We start from the raw sequence: 20,316 nt of genomic DNA on the forward strand, positions 1-20,316 counted from the left end.
GGACCCAGATTGTTGGGGACAAGAGGCCATGTAAACCGTTTAGAAAGGGCTGGAAAGCACCATGAAGCGGCATATAAGTCTTCAGTGGTATTGCTATCTTCTAATGCCCCTCCTTACCTCCAAAGTCTGCTCTTTCTCCCTTCCCCTCTCATACGCTCAGTCACCCAAGCAATATTTATTTATTTATTATTTATTTATTTATAGAATTTATATGCTGCCCAATCCCGAGGGACTCTGGGCGGCTTACAAAAAGAAGAGGAAGAAAAAAATTATTAAAAAAAAGACAGATTTAAAAGCACAACACATGCATTCGTTCTAATCGGGGCTGGACCTAACCACTAATTAATCTCCACTATTAAGTAATGAGGAACCAACCTATTGTGAACCTGATTTGTGTCGTCCCCCACCAATGGCAAAAGGGGGCTTCCTCGGGGGTCTCTTCTTAACTGCCCCCCTGGCCCTGCTGGTGGGCAGCAGGGAAGGCACTTCCGGCCTTCTTCTTTCGGTCTCACTCATTGGGGCACTTCCTGTTCCATTCCTGGCACAGCAGAAAAGGGGCAGGAAGCGGCCACGGAAGCTGCGGGAAGGGAGAAGTGGGGCCTCCCCGACCCCCAGCCTCAGAGGTCCAAGGCATCTTCCCCATAGAGAAGAAGGACCTGGCCCTCCGGAGCTCCCCTCTGGCCGCCCTTCATGCCCCCTGAATGTCCCACAGGGAGTGTTAGTGTCAGCCTCTGCCTTGCTGCTGCTTCGGCTGCCACTGAAACGGGGAGGGGGGGCATGGTATTTGGGAGGGGAATCGTTATGTGCTGGAGGAATATTCTAGACGCTGACCTGACCACCTCATTGCGCATGTGGAGGAAGGGAGTTTCCCGCCAAGGTTAACTGTCCGGCATTCTAGCCTGATGATGTTTTTTGAAGATGTCTCCCATCTGACGGTTGGGTGAATTATAATTGGACTATCGACTGGGGTGCCAAGGGGAGGGGATTGACCTATGCATGATATCCTTTGCTTTTCGCGCCCAATTAACCAGACTCAGCTTTGCTTTGCTACTATTCGTTTGTAATTAGTAAAAGTACACTTAGTTTCAAACAAATGGAGTTGAGTGGTTTCTTTCCTGATTATTAAATGAAGCAGCCCCTGACAGTTAGGCCAATGACCCCCTGCCCCATATGAGCCAAGCATGTTTTATTAGCATTTGCTGCCACTGGTTGGGCTTCATTGGCCAGCCGAGAACCAGCGGCCTCTCAGCACCAGGGAGAGTCCCGACTTCCTGGTCTCCACAGGATGCCTGAAGGTCTTTGGCCAGAGGGGGCTCAGGGCCAGCCAGGAGGTCAAGGCATAGGAGCCTCCATCATGGCCGCTGGGCTGCTCCCCTTGGCTCTCGGGGTGGCCTCGCTGATGGCCGGCTCAGCCTCTGGACTGGGGGCCCCCGCGGGCAGAGGGGCAGGAAGGGGCTTTCATCCCGGCGGCTGCAGCAGAGACTCCTGGGGAGGAGGGAGGGGGGCGCCTGGGACACGGGGCGGCCGAGGGTCTGTTCCCCCCAGCCCCCTCCCCAAGGATGAGCACTCAAGCGGAGCGGCAGTCTGAGAGGTCCAGCACGGCGGGGGTCCTGCCGATCTTTCGGGGCCGCCTTGGGCGCTGCTAGCCTCTTAGCGCATCCGGACTGGCGAGACCGCGGGGCGAAGACCACCCGCGTGAGAGGAGGGGCGCCGAAAGGGGGAAGCGGCGTTGAGGAGCAGCCGTCGGACAGGCTGGACGTCCCTCGGCCGCCCGCTCTCCCCTCTTTCCCTTCGCCGCCTCCTCCTCCTCCTGCTCGGGCATCACGTGTGAACGCCGCTCGCTTTCCCGCTCCTCGCTCGCTCGCTCGCTCGCTGGCGGCTTCCTGCTCCCTCGGAGGCGATCCGGAGCCAGGCGCTCGGCACAAAAAGCCACCCAGCCGCCAGCTTCTCCCCCTCTAGCTCAGCCTCTCCCGCTGACATCACTCGGCGGGGAGGAGGAGGAGGAGGAGGAGGAGGAAGGGTGGGGTGAGCGGGAGAAGAGCCTGCGAGAGAGCCGAAGCCGCCTGCCCGCCCTCCGCCTGGGCAGCCGCGACGCCCAGCTCCAGGGTCGCCCGTCCCGTCCCGGCAGGCGCAGCCAGGACGCCCCTCGCCCGCTAGGCCGGCGGTGCCCGTGTCCTTCTGCCTGTCCAGCCGTCGCTCTGCGCGGGTAAGTCCGGCGCCCACCCAGCCCAGGGCAGCCAGCCAGCCGGTGATAGCCGGCGCCTCTTCCCGGGCTCCAGGGAAGGGGGAAGGGAGGGGTGGGGGGTGGGGGCTCCGGCTGGCGGCAACGGAACTGGCCGCGGGCGCTCTGCACATGGGCAGAGGCGGTCGCGGCGCCTCAAGGCAGAGAAGGTGAGCCGGAGGCTGCCGCCGAGGCGCTTTTTCCCCTCCCGGCCCAGCAGCCGCCGGGAGGGCGCGGCCGGAGACCCCTGGCCGACCAGCCTCCTCCTCCTCCTCCTCCTCGTGACCGTGACTCAAACGCGGAGCCCGCCTGAATCACTGCCGCCGCTTCCTCTTTGGCCCCTCGCCCGCCCAGCCCTTGTGGCCAACTCTGCCGCCGCCCTCCTGACCCACGCCGGCTTCTCCTGGCCGCCCGGCCGGCTCGCCTGCCGCCTTTCGGAGTCAGCCGCTCCGCCAGGAACAGGCGGAGAAAGGGGGCGCGGCCACCTGCACGCTGCCCGGCGGCCTCCCTTGGCCCCGCGCCCCGGGGGGAACCGGCGCTCGCCCGGCCGTCCCTTTGCCCGCCACGCCTGTCCTGCACCGGCCCGCCCGCGCTTCCTCGCCGCCTTCCTGGCAGGGCGCCGCCTGGCCCGGGGCTCGGGCTGCGGGAGCCGGCCAGGGCGCCCTGACTCCCGACCTCCTTCCCGCGAGCTGCGGACCTAAACGGCGGATGCCCAAGTGCCCCACCGGCCGCGCCCGTCTTTCTTCCCCCTCGCCCCCACTCGGAGGAAGCGACCGCTCGGGGGCACCGGCTGAGCCGCCGCCTCGGCTGGGCAGGGGGAGGATGTGCTGGAGAAGCGGCTGGGAACCAGGCCCCTCCATTCCCGCCCAGAAACAGCGGAGAGAGGGGGGATCTGGGTGGGCGGAGAGATTGAGAAGCACCCCAGGCCAGCGCCCCTTCCCCAAGTCTGGGAGAGCTCCCACCTGGGCGTTTCCCAGGGCCTGTCCCGGGGAGGAACCAATGCTGGACGAAGGTAAAGCACCCCCCCGCCGCCCCCACCTGGCCCCATGGCGCCCCAAAGGGGCTGGGGGTCCAGGTAGTGGTTGGGGCTGGTGTCACAGCAGCCCCCCCTCCTCCTCCCTCCCGCTATTTGCAGGATTCTCCCCCTCCCCCCCCAAGCAAAAGTCCCGAAGTCCCTTCCTGTCCTGTGAAGGAGGAAGCTGGATTGAGCAGCAGAATGGCTGGATCTGCTCCTTGTCCTGGTCTGCCTGGGGGGGGGAGGGGCTCCATGAGTTCCCCTGAGGCCCCTCCCCCTCCTGGAAACTGAAGTTGGGAAACGGGGGGGGGGGTGGACTTTGCCCCCCCCCCCTTTTGTTCTTTGACCCTTTGCTTTCCTCCCTTCCCTTCCCTTCCACCCCTCTTAGTGGGTAACCGATGGGCTCTTCCACCTGCTCTGGTGGGGCCTGGGGAGGGGGCTTCTGCCCAGACCCTCCTCTTGTCTCCTGAAATCCCCCTGACTGCAACCTTCCGCCCGGCTCCTCCAGGCTTTGCAGGGCTGGCGTTTCAAAGTTGCCCTGGGATCGGGATTTGGTTTCTCCTGCTGGATCCCTTGGACCCTCATTCTGGGTCCCTGGCGCGGGTCCTTTCCAGCTTCTGGCGGACTTGGCGGCTGCTCTTCTCCTCCCTCCCCCTCCCTGTGGTCAGCAGGACGTTTCTGCTCAACTCCAAGTCTCCAGAGCATCTTCTGAGAAAAGCTGGAAGCGGAGGAGGCAGAGAAAGAGGGAGAGTGGCCAGAGGTCACCTGACAGGCTTTGGGGGCCCTCAGCAGGGATTTGAACTCTAGTCTTCCTCAGCTGCCCCAGCGCATTACACCTTAGGAGCTCCTCCTATTTGTCAAGTAGTAGCTGGGAGAGGGATCTTGGAGTCCTAGTGGACGACCATTTAAATAGGAGCCAGCCGTGGGCAACAGCTGCCAAAAAAGCCAACACAGTTCTAGGCTGCATCAACAGAGGGAGAGAATCAAGATCACCTGAAGGGTTGATACCACTTTATAAGGCCTTGGTGAGGCCACACTTGGAATACGACATCCAGTTTTGGTCACCACAATGTAGAAAAGATGCTGAGACTCTAGAAAGAGTGCAGGGAAGAGCAGCAAAGAGGATTAGGGGAACTGGAGGCTAAAACATATGAGGAACAGTTGCAGGAACTGGGCATGGCTAGTCTAGTGAAGAGAAGGACCAGGGGAGACATGATAGCAGCCTTCCAATATCTTAGGGGTTGCCCCAAAGAAGAGGGAGTCAAACTATTCTCAAAGGCACCTGAGGGTAGAACAAGAAGCAATGGGTGGAAACTAATCAAGGAGAGAAGCAACTTAGAACTGAGGAGGAATTTCCTGACAATGAGGACAATTAATCAGTGGAACAGAAGTTGCCTCCAGAAGTTGTGAAGGCCCCAACACTGCAAGTCTTTAAGGAGATGCTGGATAGCCATTTGTCTGAAACGGTATAGGGTTTCCTGCCTAGGCAGGGGGTTGGACTAGAAGACCTCCAAGGCCCCTTCCAACTCTGCTCTTGTATTGTATTGTAAGTGCTATGGCAAGTCTGGCGGACGGAGCTGCTTCTGCCCTCTCTCCCAGGACCGCTGAATGGACCTGACACGGCCATTTTTGTGCCCGAGTTAAAAGGGCAACAGAGAAGCTTTCAACCCCAGTTCTGCAAGGGAGGGAGCAGGGCTGGGGAGGGGGGGTCAGTCGACTTCCACTTTCTGCTGTCCAGCTGGAATTATTCTTAGAGGCCAGCAGGCAAACCTGGCTGCAGCCTCCAGCCCTCTTCTGACCTGTGGTCTTTCTGCTCCGATGCCCGTACAGCATTTCTCCCCCAGAGCTTCACGTCTTTCCACGATAGGCTGGCACGAGTGGGTTCAATCGGTGAGGCTCATTGGGAAGGAAGCCTTTTGCCCTGGGGGGCTTTCAGGGCAGAACCAAAGACAGGGACACAGTGCCCCTCCCCTCTGGCACAACCCCCCCTGGGCTGGGGAACGGAGGAAAGGGAGGCAGCCAGAGAGCTGGTGGGCTGGCAGCCCCTGGGGGGAGAAGAAGGCTTTGAGTCGCATCTTTCACCCCAGGCTCTGCTGGACTCTCTCTGGCTCCTGGGGAAGCGAGGAAGGGAGGTTGGAGGCTGTGAAAGGGCTTCCCTGGGGCAGCCAGACACCCTCGCCCGCCCCGTCTGCCAGGCCAGCCAGGCCGAGGGTGGAAAACAGGTTCGCCATCCTCCCCTTCGTGCCCTGAATCGCATCTTGTCTCTGGGTGTCAGCCCGGACCAGCCCATCCCTCCTCATTGTCTCAGGATTTGGGCGCTGGGGAAGGGAACAAAAAGCCCATTGTTCAGGCATGGCATGGCTCCCCCATGCTTCGCCTCGCCTTTGTTTCCTCCGCGTCCTTCGATATTCCTCCCCACCGGCGCCCCCCCCTCCTCCACCGGACATTCCATCCCATTTCCGGGGGTGGGTGGGGGAGGGGGCTGCCTCTTTTGGTGGGGCCGAACATGTGAGAAACAGCTGCACTTTCTTTAAAACCAGGAACCCAAAACAAAACAATAGGAAGGGATGGGGGGGAAAGGAAAGGCCAAATTAGCTCTGGGGCTGGTGGGGGGGTGGGTGGGTGGGGGGAGCAAGCCTGATGCAATTCCCTCCCTGCAAAGGAAGCTGAACTGGCCAGTTGGCCCCGGAGGCTGGAGCTGCAGACAGAGGCATTCCACATCTGCTGGGGAGGCATTCGGGGGGGGGGGGAAGCCGGGCATCCCTAAGACCTCAGCCAGGTGGGCTCCCTCCTTTCGGTCCGTGGCTGGCTGGCATTTCCAGAACTCGGAGAATTAAGAAGTTGCTTCATTCCGAATTGGGCCAGAGCACTTCTTGGTGCTCCTAGTGGACGTTTTCTGCCTGTGGGAAGGAGGAGTCCCATCCAGGAGGGACTTTCTCGGAGCTTTGGGAGAGGAGCAAGAGGTTCTTTGGCCCCTATTTTGAAAGGAAGAGGAACGGAAGTGGGGTGAAGGGACATCATGCCATCCTCTGCCGGAACTTCAAAACTTCCTAGTTTGTATGTTCTTGCGTTGGTCAATCGGCTCTTGGTCAGTTAGTTTGTGAGGGTGCAGCAAAGCCTCCATTCTTCCCTGGGATCCTGTTTGCAGTGACCCTGAGGAAACCTGCCCCCCCCCCTCGCTCAGCTGACCTTGCTGGAAACATAGCCAATGTTTGGAAATATTTGGCCCTCCCAAGTCCAGACCTTGGCAAAACCCTCCCCCCCCCTCTGTCAAAGGGGGGAGGCCACCACTTGAAGAAGGAGCCGGAAGGGAGACGGTTGGGGTTAAGGGGCAGCTTGTTTAACAGCCATATTGTGTCACAAATTAAATTACTGCTTCGCAGGGAAGGAGGAAGGGGGTCATCCTGCCTCTAAGCCAGAGAGGGATCTCTGCTCCCAGCACCATGGCCGAGCATTGGGGGGGGGGGGAGAGCGGTTGGGAGAGGACCCTCATTTCCAGCCTGGGGGGATTGGTTCCCCTCCTGCCAATGCGCCTTCGGAAGTTTCTATTGTGGTGAAGTGTGAGTTCACAGGTGGCATGGCAACGGAAGAGGGCAAAAAGCTGGCCGGTCTGCGCGTAGCCTCCAGTTCGTTTCTCTGAGTGGTTTTCCTCCGGAAACACACAGTTCGCCTTGGAGAGGGAAGGGATCGAGCAAATTTGAAGGAAAGGGGCGACATCCGAGGCTTTCCTTCCCACCTCAAGTCCAGCCTCGGCCTTTCAAAGCCCTCAAAGGGTTTCAGAAAGACGATACGGCTGGAGGTTCTTCTGGGCAGCCTTGGCCAATCGTCCCCAGGAGGGTGGAGGGAAGTGGATCCTCTGCCATCTTAGCCCCGGGGAGCCTTGGCATTAACCAGCCTGCTCACGAGGGGACCCAGTGGGAGGAATCTCTCCTCTGTGCAACAGGGATCAGGGCCACCACACCTGGACCGGGGCTCGGACTGCGCCTTCAGCAACCCTGGGTGCTTCGCCCAGAGAGCCGAACCCTTGCCGGGCGAAGGATTTCATGGGAAAGGGAAGAGGTTGGAGAGAGAGAGAGAGGAAGAGGGGGGGTCAGGGAGAGTTGGAAAGGCATATCTTGCTTAGCAGTTGCCATGACGATTTCTCTTGCTCCTGAAAACTCAGGCTGGATGGCTTTCATTCACCTCCCCCCCCCCCCCAACACTCTGCTCCCCTCCCTGTTCCAGGCACTCCTAATTTCTGGGCACGCCGTGTCCCTTCCCTTCCCCCCCTGGGGGCTGCCAGTTCTCATCCTTGGCTCTAAGCCGCTCCTCTGAGCCACCAGAGAAGGGCCAGGAGGAGGCCGAGCGGTGGGTGCTGATGCCCCTGTGCCAGCGTGCCAGGCGGGGAGAGCAGCTCTGCCTTGGCCCCAGAACAGGGCACTGAAACCCCCTCCTCCTCTGGTCCCTGGTCTCCCCTTAGAGCCACCCGTATCTGGCTCCCATTTCAGCCTCTTCTGCCACCTTCTGCATTCACAAAGCTTGTCACCCTTCTCCCCTCTCCTGCCCCGGCTGCGGCTTTGGCCCCCTCTGGGCCTGCAGAGCTGAGCAGGCCTCCTCCACGATGGCTCTGCCAGGCTTCCTTGGGCTCCTCAGTCCAGGTTGAGGGCCACGTTCTGGCCCAAAGCAGCAGATTCTCCTGCCCAGGAGACCCCCGACCCAGGGGGCCCATAGCAGCCTCTCTTTCCAAACCTCCTGGCTTTGTTCACAGAGGCAGGTCCTGTGCTGCTGCTGCTGTTAACCCCAACAGTATTGGGGAGCTTCAGGGCTGCACCCCATTATTTATCTGCACCCTCCCTCTCCTGGGATGGAGTTTCCCTTCCTGTGTATTTGCCTGTTGGGCCCGCAGAAAATGAAACCCAGGCTCCGGCTGAAAGGCTCCCAGTCCCCGAGGGGCCGTTTCCAACTCTTGGCCACTGTCGTGAGGCTTGAGGTTGGGGCCGTGCCGGAGGGAGGACTCCCCCAAGTGAGAAAAACAGGCCCCCCTCGCCAGCTCTCCCAGCCCAGCTTTATTCTTTTTCCTCCGGGCCTGTGAGAAAATATTCTTGGCAAGCCCCACGGGAGGAATAATGGCTCTCATCACAGCTCTATTTTCTCCCCACAGCCCCTTCCTTCCTCCCTGCCCCCCCTCCCTCCCTCCCCCCCTTCTGCAGGCCGCCACCCAGCTGCCTACAGAAGGGCTGGTTTTTATGAATGAACCGCTCATGCATATGGATGAGCCACTTTGCATAGGAGCCATGAATGGAGACAAAGGAAATTGCTCCCAACCCCCTTCCGGTAGCTGGGCTGGCTGGTTTTGTTGTCAAGAGGGCTCACGGTGTCCCTGGCCTGCTCCGGCGGCACAAGGAAGAACTGCCCGGTTTGCTTGGCTCGGAACAGCCTTTTTCCACAGTGGCCGGGGACACCTTCCCTCCTCCCCTCCGTTGCCATGAGGCCAGGGGCAGCAACCGACTTCCATGGTGCTGCAACCACGCACGGCCCCGAGGCCGGGCACCCACCCTGGCATGCGAGCCCTTTGCACGATCCCTGCAAGGCAGAGAATAGTGCAAGATGGGTGTGCCAGAGCCCCCCCCCATCCCCTGCATGGAGAGGCCTCCCCAGAGTCTGGAGGGGTGTGACAGGGGCTGCCCTTCCCTCCCCTCCATGGCTGCATGGTCACCAAGACAACCCCATCTGTGGGCAAGTCCCCCTTTAGCTTCTGTCATTGTTTTCCTAGCGATGTGGCTTAATCGGTGGGCTTTCTTTGGCAGGAAGTTCTTCCCCCATCCTCCCTGGCACGGCTCCCGCGGTTGTGCCTCCTCCTGCGGGCTCTGTGGCCATCTCACAAATGAGGAGGCCGAGAGAGCAGGAAGGGAAGGATCCTTAATCCTGAGGGATCCTGAGGGATCTTGCTCTGCTCTGCGTTACAAGGGAGCTCTCTCTTGGGTCAGCAAGGCAGGAAGCCGGTTCCCCACCCGCTTTGTAAGGCCACGAGGTCCACCGAAGAGGCAAATCAACCCCCTCGTTTTTCGGCATGCCCTGGAGCCCCGTGTCCTAATTAATATCCGCCGTGAGTCATCCACGGGAGCCTTAACCAAGCGTCCCAATTCCAGCTTGCACATTTGCTCTGGGTGCAAAAAGAATTTCTTCTATCCGAAATATCTCTGGATTCCCAGTCCCGTCTCTCTTCCTCCCCCAAGCTTTCTGGCAAGGATTACAGCCTTTTCCCAACCAATTCCTTCAGGGGATCCTTCCTGGAGTGCAGCCCAGGATCAGAAAAAAGTCTTTCCTTTCTGGGTGTTTTCTTAATTTTCCTTAAGAGTCTGCGACCACTGAGGAATCCACCCCTGTTTTCCCATACAATTGAACCGAGGCTGTTTACGTTAAATCGTGTGGTGTTTTCCTCTTCCACCAAGGTCTGGCTGTGGGCCCACCCAGCTCCACAGCTGTCAGCAGCTGGAAAGGAAGGATTTGCTGCAAATCCAGACCAGATTAGGAAAGGCGAGCATGGCTGCATCCCAGCTCTCGGTTCCTCTTCCGGCTTGCGCTCCCAAGAGCAATTCTCTGGCGCATGACTTGGTGTCTGGCCATGCCATGCGCTGGGCTCCCTGTTCCTTCGGCTCCTTCCATTAATTCATGACTTTCCAGCCAGGGGGGGGGGGAAACAAGCTTAGAAGGAGGAAAAACACGGAGGAGAAAAATCCCTCGACGCAATCTTGCAGAAAGGTAGAGGGTCCCTGCTTTTCTCCCAGCCTCCTAGCCCAGTCCTCTGCCCGAGCAGGAGATCCTGTGCTGTTTTACACAAATGGTTCTCCAATCTCTTCTTGAAGACTTCCGTGATGTGGCACCCTCAACTCCCAAAGGGAAGCCAGTCCGTGGATTAATTGCTCTGTCGGGAAATTTCTCCTTCTAGGTTGCTTCTCTCCTTGATTAGTTTCCATCCGTTGCTGCTTGTCCCGCCTTCAGGTGCTTTGGGGAGGAGGTGGGTCCCCTCTTCTTTGGGGCAGCCCCTCAAAATATTAAAAGACTGCCATCATGTCACCCCTAGCGAAGGCCAGGCAGGTCCCATACGCAGATGGGCTTAGCCTTTGGGGTGGCTCTGCTCAAACCGGCTCGTTGCAATAATAGGGTTCAAGCCCACAAAGTGGGGCTCCCCACTGTTGAAAACAAGTTTGCAGGACCTGTCAACGCCTGCAGCATTTCTTTGGTTTATTTATTTCACTTGTTAAACCAATTTATAGAGCCTCCCATCTCACCACCAGCAAGCAACTCTGGGCGGCCTTCAGCAGAGCTAAAAACTGTGAAATAAATCTCCCCCTCTATTTTCTCATAAAAAAACAACCCTCTCTAGAAACCCCAAGTTAGGAGAGAAGCAGATTAAGGAAGGTTCCCTCTGAGTAAACTGGAGATTGTTTTGGAGATGCAGATCCTCTGTTTTATGAGCCGGAAGCCGCCTGGGGGGCCTTGGCACATCCAGGATAGGCTTTGATTGCTATTGGCTTTTTATTGCTTTTAATCGTGTTTTGTACTTTTGTGGAGGTTGCGGTACCAGGAGAAGACAGCCCGAAGTTAGATGTCATGAATTAACAAAGAAAAAAAAGACTTTAGAGGCAGGAGGGAAAGGACCGTCTCATGCTTGGAAAATAAGGAATACAGCTGGCTTTTGTCCAGTCCATGGCCTGGTGCCAGCTGATTTCTTCTAGAAATTAATCCATATTTAATAATCGAGCAAAGCTAAGTTGCTCCTGGCTAATGTAAGAAATAGCCAAATGCCTGTGTGGCTTTTTCTGTTTTTAAGATATATATATTTTCCCCCCTCTTTCTGAGGCCTCTCTTGAGTCGAAGGGCAGCCATGTTGTGACAGCAGCTGTTCTCTGTTTCTCGTCTGAGAAACGTCCTCTTTTTATAATTTTAATTCCAGTTTCTCTCTGCACCGTGTGCCTGTTTGGGAAAGAAATCGGGGAGCGCAACACTTTTGTGGCTGGAGATGAGGATCCGTCCACCTCGGAGCCTTCTTTGAATAGAAGGCCGTTCTGGAAAAGAGCTTTCTTCCTCAAAGACCGACTGTCCCTCCTCGTGTTTAGCCCGAGGGGCCGAAGGGAATTTGCTCCAGAAATGTTCATTCCCACCCAGTGCAAAGCGAGGGCCCTGGCTGAAGAAACCCCTCGGCCCTGAGGGAAGAGACCCCCGGTCCTTCTCAAAACGGCTCCCCTCCTCCTGCCATGGGGGCACAAATGGCCATGTTTGCCTTTCGGGGGGTCCGGAGGACCCTCTGGATATTTCCCTGCAAATAAAGGGAAGTGGGAGATTTGTCTTCTTCTGAGGGAAAATCTGTCAACGGCCATTGTTACCACAGAGGAGGCCTCGGATGTCCACCGAGAGCCTCCTGGGACAAAATGGACGGGGGCCTTTTTCTTCTTCCTGAGCAACGGACGTTTTGTATAAACAGCCCCCTTTCTCTGACTAAACGCAGGCCGGCTTTGCAAAGAAGCAGAAAACCAAACTTTGAGCTCCAGAATTGCCTGGAAAGCAAAACTTTTTCTTTTGTACAGCGGGAGGAGGACAAACGAAGCCTGTTCCTCCCCTGGCTGAGGAGAGCGGAGCCAAGGAAGGGAAGGGCCCCCTCCAGCCCCCCCTGCCCTCCCATTCGGAAAGGCCCTCCGGCCTCTTTTGCAGGCCTCGCTGCCCTCCTCCCGCCGTGCTCCGCATAACTTAAGTGGGGAACAAAGCGGCCCTTGGCCTGCAGAGCACAAAAGGGGAGAGGAGAAGGGAGGGGAGAGGGGAACCGAAGGGAAGCCGGGCTTAAAGGGACCGGCTGGGGGAGCCACTTTGGGGGGCTCCCTCCCCAGCTTTCCCCTGGCATCCCTGGGCAGGACAAGAGGCCACGACTGGCCCAAGGCTGCCCAGTGCCCCTCCTTCAGAGTGGAGGGAGGATTTGCACCCGAGCCTTCCCAGAGGCAATGCGCCTTAGTGGCTGGGGACGATGGGAAGTGTGGCCCAGCCCCTCTGGGCTGTGCAAAAGCTGCCCTAGGTGGCGTTGCAGCAATAGCAATAGCAGTTAGACTTATATACCGCTTCATAGGCCTTTCAGGCCTCTCTAAGCGGTTTACAGAGAGTCAGCATATTGCCCCCAACAATCTGGATCCTCCAGAGCCCCCTCCTCAGCAGAAGGCAGCTGTTCTGGAGGAAGCCTTTCGCAAGGGGGCCCATCTGGCCCAGATTGAGGCCACCCGACCTCCTGTGTCCCTGACCCCCTTAGGCTTAATCCAGGCCGATGGCTGGCACGGGGAGCAGCTGGCGCGGGAGCCGTCGTGCTTTGCGATGGGTGATAAGATGCCCGTTGGACCCATGGCTCTGCCACCGGCCTTGAGCTGCCCATCCCAGCTGCCAGCCGCCCGTGCCCTCCCTCCGCTGGGCCAGGCCGAGCCTCTCCTGCCCTTCGGGGAGCCTGGGAAAGGCGCAGCAGTGCCAGCTCGTTGGCTCCCAGCCTCCTCTGCCAGGCCCTGGCTTCTGCCACCTGGCAGGCCGGAGGAAGGGGCGGGGGGGGGAGGCCGTTGTTTGGGGCCCTGAAAGGACAAGAAAAGAGGGCCAGCGAGCCTCCCCCCCCCACCAATTCATTCTCAGGGAGGGCAAGTCGGCCATCTGGAAAGGGGGCTGCCTTTCGCCAGCAGGGCAGAGATGCCCCCTTCCTGGGGAAGCCAGGAGAACACGGAGCAGGCTGGAGCCCTTGGTCCCTGCTGGCCAGCCCCACACTTCCCTAGTGCAGCAACAGCTGGACTGGACAGAGGGGAGCGGGCAGCAGCAAAGCAGACCCTGGCTTGGCTCGTTTCAGGGGGGGGCAGCCTTTGCTGGGGGAAACCAGCCCCAATCGAGGCTGAATTTGTGGCCCTTCCGGAGCCTCTGGGGTCTCCCCCCCTCCCTGGGCATGGCCTGGATGGGGGGGTGGTACCTGAAGAAGTTGGGGTGCCTCAGAATTACAGAGAAGGAAGAGGGCAATTTCACTTGGGGGGGGGGAAATAGCAATTTGCAAACGTGGCACAGAGAAGGCGACACCTTTCTGGGGAGGGGGGAAACTTCAGGAGTAGAGATATTGCAGTGGCAGAAGTGGGTCTTTTGAGGGGGGCTGTGGGATAATAAGCAGCTGTGACCAAGGCCTGGGGGTGATTGCGCAGGAACAGATTAACTAAGGGGGGTCCTGGGTTGGGGTGGAGATCAATAGAGTTTGCCGACTGGTGGGCAAAGGGATGAAGGGGGCAGCCCCCACAGCCCCTGGCCATTGCACTTCATTTGAGGGGGGGGTGGGCTGCCCGGGGACCCCCTCTGGCCTTGGCTCAATCGTAGCCGCTCCATCGGTCTGGAAGGAGAGCCGACGATGGGTGCCCGGGTGCTTCTGTAAAAGGCATGGGCAAGCCATCTGTGGCACGCCTGGCAATACTGCGCTGGCATTTACATTGGCACACGTAGTCTTCCTTCCTGGGCAGGAAGAGGAGTGCTGTGAAGGGGGTGGGAGTGCTGGGAGTGCAAATGCTCCGGTGCCTGCAGGATTTCTGGGCACGACAGCTTGGCCTGTAGCTACAGATCCAGCTTTCCACCACTTCCTGCTTCTCTCGCCCGGTGAGCCTCCCCGAGGAAGCCTTTCTTTCCAACAGACGCCTCTTTCGGACGAAGCGGTGGGAGGGCTGGGTGGGAGGAGAGCCCTTCGCTCTTGTCTGGAAAGGCACCTTATTTTATTTGCTGTTTATCTCTGCAAAATAAATCACTGGATTTCGAGGCAGAATGAAGAGGGCGCTGGGCCCTGCTTGTCTGGGAAATAAGGAGGGGAAGGATGTGGGTTGTTTTTGAGGAAAATAAGTGCCTTTGTGCCTCCAGAATCTCTGCTCACATCCGAGGAATCTATGTGGGAAAGGAATTTGGGTGCCCCCCCAGGGAAAGGCCCCGCCGGTTCTGCCTATGCTGGTGAAAGGGGGGGGGATCAGCCCCACAGGCTGCCTTTCTGCCAAGCCCCCAAAGGAAAAGAGGCTGCACTTGGCAGGGAGGGGTGGAAGCCCCCCACCCCCCAGTAAGAAAGCCACGTGCTGAGCTTCGATCAGGCCCTCCTTGGAGAGCAGTGGTCCCACCCAGGAGCGTCTGCCAAGCAAGTGGGTGAGCTTGGAAGAACATGTAGACTTCGAACGCAGAGCTCGGAAGGCAGAGAGCGCGGCCGGGGTCTTAAGGATGTGGCAGCCCCCTGGCAGGACGGTGCCCGCTGGGGATCCCGTCAGTCCGTCCTCCCCGGGGGAGCTGACAAAGCCTAGCAGGGACCCTGCCCAGGGGGGGGTGTCCTTGTGCCGCCTTCCTCTTGCAAAAAACAGGCAGGTTCTCGTGACCCACACCCGACCCAGCCCATCGCTCCCTCCCCATCCCAGGCCAGATGGCCCACGGGCAGGGATCCTGGGCCGCCTCTGTCTGGACGTTATTTCCTGTGGTCTTCCTTTCCAAATGAAAACGCTCTAATCCCCTTCGCTAAGCCGCTGGCAGAGCGGAAATCAGGCTTTTGCCGGGATGCAGAAATCTGTTCTTGGGGGGGGGGAGGCAGAGAGACCCACCCCAGCCGTCAGTCGGCACACACTCTTCGAGGGGGGGGGGAGCCTTGCACAGAGCCACTTGCCGTCTGTTTTGAAGGGCTCAGGCAGCCTGCTAGGCGCTCCGGCTGCAGTCAGGTAGGAGAGGAGCTGGGGAGGGGGGACAGAAGCCCCCTGGGGATTTGACCCCACAGAGCCCATCCGAGGCATTAGGAGGCTGAAGCGGCCGCAGACGATGCCCCGCCTAGCCACGCAGCACCCACTTCTTTGAGGACGGGGGGGTGTTGCCCGTCCCAACGCCCGCCATCTGCCGGCCGGGTGGGAGTTCTCCCAGGGTCTAAGCCCCCTCCTCCCCTGCAGAGATGGCGGAGTACCGCAGCCTGCTGGAGGGGCTGGCCGAGAACATCACCAACGAAGACCTGGACCAGCTGAAGTCGGCCTGCAAGGAGGACATCCCCAGCGAGCGGCACGAGGAAATCGCCACCGGCAAGGACTGGTTCGCCTTTCTGGAGAAGCACAAGAAACTGGACAAAGGTGGGAAGGAGCTCTGGGGGGGGGGAAGATTTGTGGGCCCCTTCGCCATGCGCTGCGTGGCAAGCGGGGGGGGCCTGCGTGGAACCGGGAGGGGTGGAGGCCACCTGGGGGGCTGCGGGTGGGAACTGAAGCGGAGAAACCGCCTATCAGGCACAGCTGGGGGACGGAGGGTCCGGATGGGGAGAAGAGGCTGCTGGTGCCCCAGTAATGCCAGGCACCCCCCCGGGCTTCTCCCCCCCTCCCCTCCCCTCCCGAGAGTGCCAGCGAGTGATTTGAATGCAGGCGCTGGGCGAGGCGCTTGGGGAAATTGGCAGAGGGGAAGCAGGGCGCCCGCTGAGCCGCCAGAGCAGCCCTGGGACTAGGAGGCTGAGAAGCTCTCTGCCCTCTCGCCTGCCCACCAGGAGGGGAGAGGAAGGGGGCAGATGGTGCCAAGTGATGTCATTTGTTTTTGAAGCAAAAGCTGTTTTCTCGGCTCGGCTCCCTCCTCTCCTCTCCTCCTGGATGCCTTTGCAAGACTTTGCACGTCGCCCACCCGCTTGCTCGCTCGCCCGCCCTCCCCTGCCTCTGAACCAGCGGTGTGGCCACCCACGCGACAGCGCCACAGGCAGCCTCACACACAGCCCGCCACGCAACACCCACTCGCCCACCCCGGTCATCTGACTTGCCGGCAGAGGCACCGCCTGGAGACGGCCGCGCAGGCAGCCTGTCGCTTGCTGTTGCCCAGCGCGACCCACCCGGGCTCTGTGCCACCCCCACCCCCCGGCCGGTGCCCCTGCCCTGATTGTGCCCGTCTCCCCCTCCTCCTCCGTGCAGACAACCTCTCCTACATCGAGCACATCTTTGAGATCTCCGCCGGCCGGACCTGCTGACCAGGGTGGTGGAGTACCGCACACAAGTGCTGAAGATCTCGGAGGAGGACGAGGTGGACACCAAACTGACCCGCATCCCCAGCGCCAAAAAGTACAAAGGTCAGGAGCCCCCCCTCCCCTCCCCCGCCTTGGAGGGCCGGCCCTCTCTGCTAGGGGCGTTTTGGGGGGGGGGAATTCCTTCTCCTCCAGCCCCCCCGGCTCTTCTGACCGCTGCCCCCCTCTCTCCACAGACATCATTCGGCAGCCCTCCGAGGAGGAGATCATCAAACTGGCCCCCCCACCCAAAAAGGCCTGAACCCAGCGTGTGCGTGAGAGTGTGTGCGTGGGAGTGTGTGTGTGTGTGTGCGTGCGTGCGTGTAGAGGGGCCCAGCTCCAAGGATCACTGCCACCGTCCCCTCCACTGCTCCGGCTCAGACACTTTGCGGCTCCCCCCTTCGCTCCCCTCTGCTTACGCCCTTCTCTGCCTTGTCCCAGCCGGGTGGAGAAAGGGGGAGCAATGGAGAAAGGAGATGGGGGGGTCCATGCCTCCCCCTCCCCATGTTTCTCACCTTGGTTGCTGGCTGATACATGTCTTCAGAGGCTGCTGAGGCCTGTTTGAGGGGGAGGGGTTGGAAGCCCCCCCCCACTGCTGCTGCTGCTCCCCCATCCCATCCCGCCCGGGCAAGAGACGACCCACAGGTGGATCAGGGGCCAATTCTGCAAGGAATGAGGAAGTGGGGGAGAGAGAGAGAGAGAAGGAGGGAGGGAGGGAAAGAAGAAGGGAGGGAGAGTAGGTAGCCTTGGGACCCTGGCAGAGGAATGCCCCACAATTTGCCACCCTCCCTGGCAAGCTTCCCCCACAGGGGTCAGGAGATGGAGCAGGAAGAGAAGCTCCTTCCCAGCCGGACCAGAGCCCCCCCCGCCCCCTGAGCACAGGGGGACCAGAGCACCCACCACCACCGACCCCTGCCCTCCCTCCCCCTGCCTGTCCACAAGGTGCCTTCCCTGGGCTTCCCACCCCGGGGGCCTCTCCAGGCATTTCCACGGGTGCCTCCTTTTCTACCCCCTTCCTGTGCCTCAGGGGGGGGGCAGCGGGTGAGGGTCAGTTGCCCATTTGGCCACGCTTGCCCCCAAGGCCCAGGCCAGGTGGCCGGTGCTCACTGAGGCCTTGCCCTGCCCTCTATAGGGGGCGTTGGGGGAAGGAGCAGCCCCCTCCCAGACCCATCCTACCCAAGCCCCCCCCCAATAAAACCAGCCCTCTCCCAGTGGGTGGTGGAGCCACCAATCCCACTCCCCAGAGGGGTGGAGAAGGGAGCCTGGCAGACTTCCTGCCTGCCTGCCTGCCCCAGACTGACCTCCGGCAGCTGGGTGGGGTTGGGGGCCAAGACCACAGGGTCCCTCTGCCTCCCCCTCAGCCCCCCGCGTGGGGCCAGTAAAGGTGGCTTTTGCAGCGGCCTCTGCTCAGGAGGAGGCCAAGGAACTCGGCCTCACCGGGCACCTTCCCCGCCTGGCCTCCTGGCGCACAAGCAGGGGCACGAGGGCGCCCACACGAGGTGCCAACACAGGGCGGAGGCCTTGGGGTGCCAGAGGAGGGCTGGGGCTTCGTCCGGCGCCTGTCCTGTCCTGAGGAGAACTCCGGGGGGGTCTTGGGGAAAGTCACTTCTCTGGCGGCTGGAATGCGAAGTGTTTCTGTTGAATGGACGTCGTTTAGCCATCCTGCGCCCCTCCAGCCCCTTCCAGTGGCGTAACCCCTCCCGACACGCGTCTTGTGCTCGTTGTGTGCATAGAAACAGCTGGGCTAGAACTGTGTTTTTAACATGGTGTCCCCTGAAGCCCCCCCACCCACCCCCCCGTCTCCTGCTGGCCCTCCCCCCTTCTGTCCGTCACGTGCAGCCCAGGTGCTGGCCTTACGGGGAGCCTGGCCGCAGGGCTGGGAGTCCTGGCTCCGTGGGGCGCCAAGCGCAGCGCCACAACTCTTGGGAAGAGCTGGCAGAAAGGACGGGGGAAGAGGACTGAATTCTTGGACTCCCCACGGTCTGCATTCCACGCATTTGGGGTCTGCAAGAGAGGAGATGCAGGAAGCCAGCAGATGCTCTGGCACAGCACACCCCCCAAAGCTCCAGGGCAAGCCTCCCCCCTCCCCTCCCCTCGGCTTCTGCCTCTGCCCCACCTGAGGGGCAGCCCTGGTGCCCAGGATAACGGCTCTGCCCGCCAGGTCAGAGCAGCTCCTGCCCCCCCAGGACCAACCTGGAGGACCAACCTGGTTGCCTGGACTGGCCTTAAATTAGTACGTTTCTCTCCCGGTGTTTACAGCTGAACAGTTGTGCTGATCTCACTGCAAATTAGCACCAAGTAAAAATAGTGTGGGGAGGGGAGGGGGGGGCGGGTGTGAGGGGAGGCGCAGAATTCAGGGCGAGCGAAACGAGGCGAAGCAGCTTAAAACCAGCTTCCTCTTCTGACTTCCCTTGTCCTGGCAGGGGGCTCCCGGGGGGGGGGAGCGGAAGGGCCCTCCTCTGGTGCCACAGGGTAGGTTCATGATGCCCCCCCCCCCCCCCGCGGCAGGGGAGAGGGGGTCTCCCAGGACCCCGCAGCTCCAAGGAGCGACAGAAGGCACAAACCCCCGTCCTTTGCGGCCAGCGCTCCCCCCCCCTTCCCTCCCCAATGCCCCCGACTCCGATGCTCAGACCGTGCTAACTGTGTGTACATATATATTATAAATATATGTATATTAAATATAATATGGAGTGCTGCTCAGTGTTAACTTATTTTCTTTTGTCAAGTGGACCAAAAATAAAAAAGCAAAGAGGAATTGTAAGAGAATAGTCGTTTCTAAGTTCAAAAACAAAAACCACATTCGTCTCGGACTGCGGAATTAAATGAGAAACCAAAGACGCCTCTCTGGCACGTGACGGGCGGAAGATGGCGCCACCCGGATCCACACAAGCCACAAAGGTGGGGGCCGCAGGGGCCGACCTGCGCTAGAGCCCACGTTCACACACGGGGCAAGGCGGGCACCCCGGTGGCGCCTTAAGCTGCTTTGCCAAATCCCGGCCAGTATTTCTTGCTGCTAAAATTAAGCAGAGACCCAACTGTAACACATCTGGCCATGACCCCAGCTGGCAGCCTGCAGGACCAAGGGTGCAGATTGGCAAACTGGGCAGTGGCGGACTTAGCTGCATGGGCCAAGCCCCCCCCCCCACTCCCTTCAGGTGAGAGCACCAAGCCCCCTCCCCAGCTGGAGCCCCAGAGGAGGCAAAGGAAAGACCCCAGCAATTACTAAAACATTCCCACCTTCAACGCGCTGAGGAGACTCGGAATGAAACCTGGAGGCATCGCGCCCACAAGGAGTAACTGACAGTGATAAAAACGGGCATTTTGGGGGGCTTGCCAAGCAAAGGGTGCGGGTGGGCGTGGGTGCGTGTCCCCACCCAAGGTCTTCTGAACAGTTTTCCCATAAGGCAAAGGGGATTTCACTCCCTGCATCTACTTTGGGGGGGGAGGAAAGGGCCCGTTGTAGGGGAAGGAGGACCCATCCCCGGACGAGGCGAGGGGCCGGGCGGACGAAGCAGCCGAGTCGTGGTCAGAACCCGAGGCAGCCGCAGGAGAGCAAGGAATAGCAAAAGATGCCGGCCGTGGATGCCACCGGGGGTCTCTCTCTCAATTCGTTTATTGCATTTATATAATATATATTTATTTAAACTTTTACAATAATTTTAACTTGATAACATCCAAGTTTAATTTGGTTCTTGTCTTGTTTAATACATATAAAATTAGGCCTCTAAACAGCAATTTGGGGGGGGGGGGAGTTGCTTTCAAAACCAAGAGATTTTCCTGAAGAGGAAGGGGGGAAAACGAGGCAGCTGCGTTCAAACCTTTGAAACTTTATGCTCCCCCAGTGGCCGCTCTCACAGCCGAGGGAGGGAGGGAGGGAGGGGGGAGGAGGGAAGGGAGGGGGGTCCTCTCTGCCTAGAGCTGCTGGAGGAGAAACACACCAAAAGAAAGGGGGAACCGGGGGGGGGGACACCAACCCAGAGGGAACGGAGCTCCCAGGGTTTCACTGGAGAAGCAGGACCCAGGCTCCCTCATCCTGGGTGCAACATGCAGCAGCCGGATGTCTTTATT

The 20,316-nt window shown here is 59.7% G+C and overlaps 2 protein-coding genes across 2 annotated transcripts; both read left to right on the plus strand.

The window, feature by feature from the left end:
• The first annotated feature begins 13,814 nt into the window (after positions 1-13,814).
• On the plus strand, positions 13,815-18,942 carry LOC148048625 (astrocytic phosphoprotein PEA-15-like). Its single transcript, XM_087704973.1, is given in 5 exon segments — positions 13,815-13,865; positions 15,173-15,346; positions 16,160-16,192; positions 16,195-16,314; positions 16,446-18,942. Coding segments are annotated over 4 exon segments (390 nt in total). The 5' UTR covers positions 13,815-13,865; positions 15,173-15,174; the 3' UTR covers positions 16,511-18,942.
• Positions 16,783-18,942, plus strand: LOC148048626 (uncharacterized). The gene is made up of 3 exons (XM_087707633.1): positions 16,783-16,803; positions 16,989-17,335; positions 17,430-18,942. Exons 1-3 carry the CDS (start codon positions 16,783-16,785, stop codon positions 18,208-18,210), a joined length of 1,149 nt encoding a protein of 382 aa, XP_087563759.1. The 3' UTR covers positions 18,211-18,942.
• Positions 18,943-20,316: the final 1,374 nt, after the last annotated feature.

Source organism: Thamnophis sirtalis, unplaced genomic scaffold (genome assembly GCF_051295495.1).
Source record: "Thamnophis sirtalis isolate CommonGarterSnake01/CBP01778 unplaced genomic scaffold, rThaSir2_p1.2 scaffold_2, whole genome shotgun sequence".
NCBI lineage: Eukaryota > Metazoa > Chordata > Lepidosauria > Squamata > Natricidae > Thamnophis > Thamnophis sirtalis.

Bases quoted from the DNA above. Each gene is read 5' to 3' on its own strand.
- LOC148048626 (XM_087707633.1), top strand. From the start codon at position 16,783: ATGTCTTCAGAGGCTGCTGAG. The intron at 16,804-16,988 runs GCCTGTTTGAGG...GAGGGAGAGTAG, and splicing joins TGTCTTCAGAGGCTGCTGAG to GTAGCCTTGGGACCCTGGCA. The intron at 17,336-17,429 runs GCCAGGTGGCCG...ATCCTACCCAAG, and splicing joins CGCTTGCCCCCAAGGCCCAG to CCCCCCCCCAATAAAACCAG.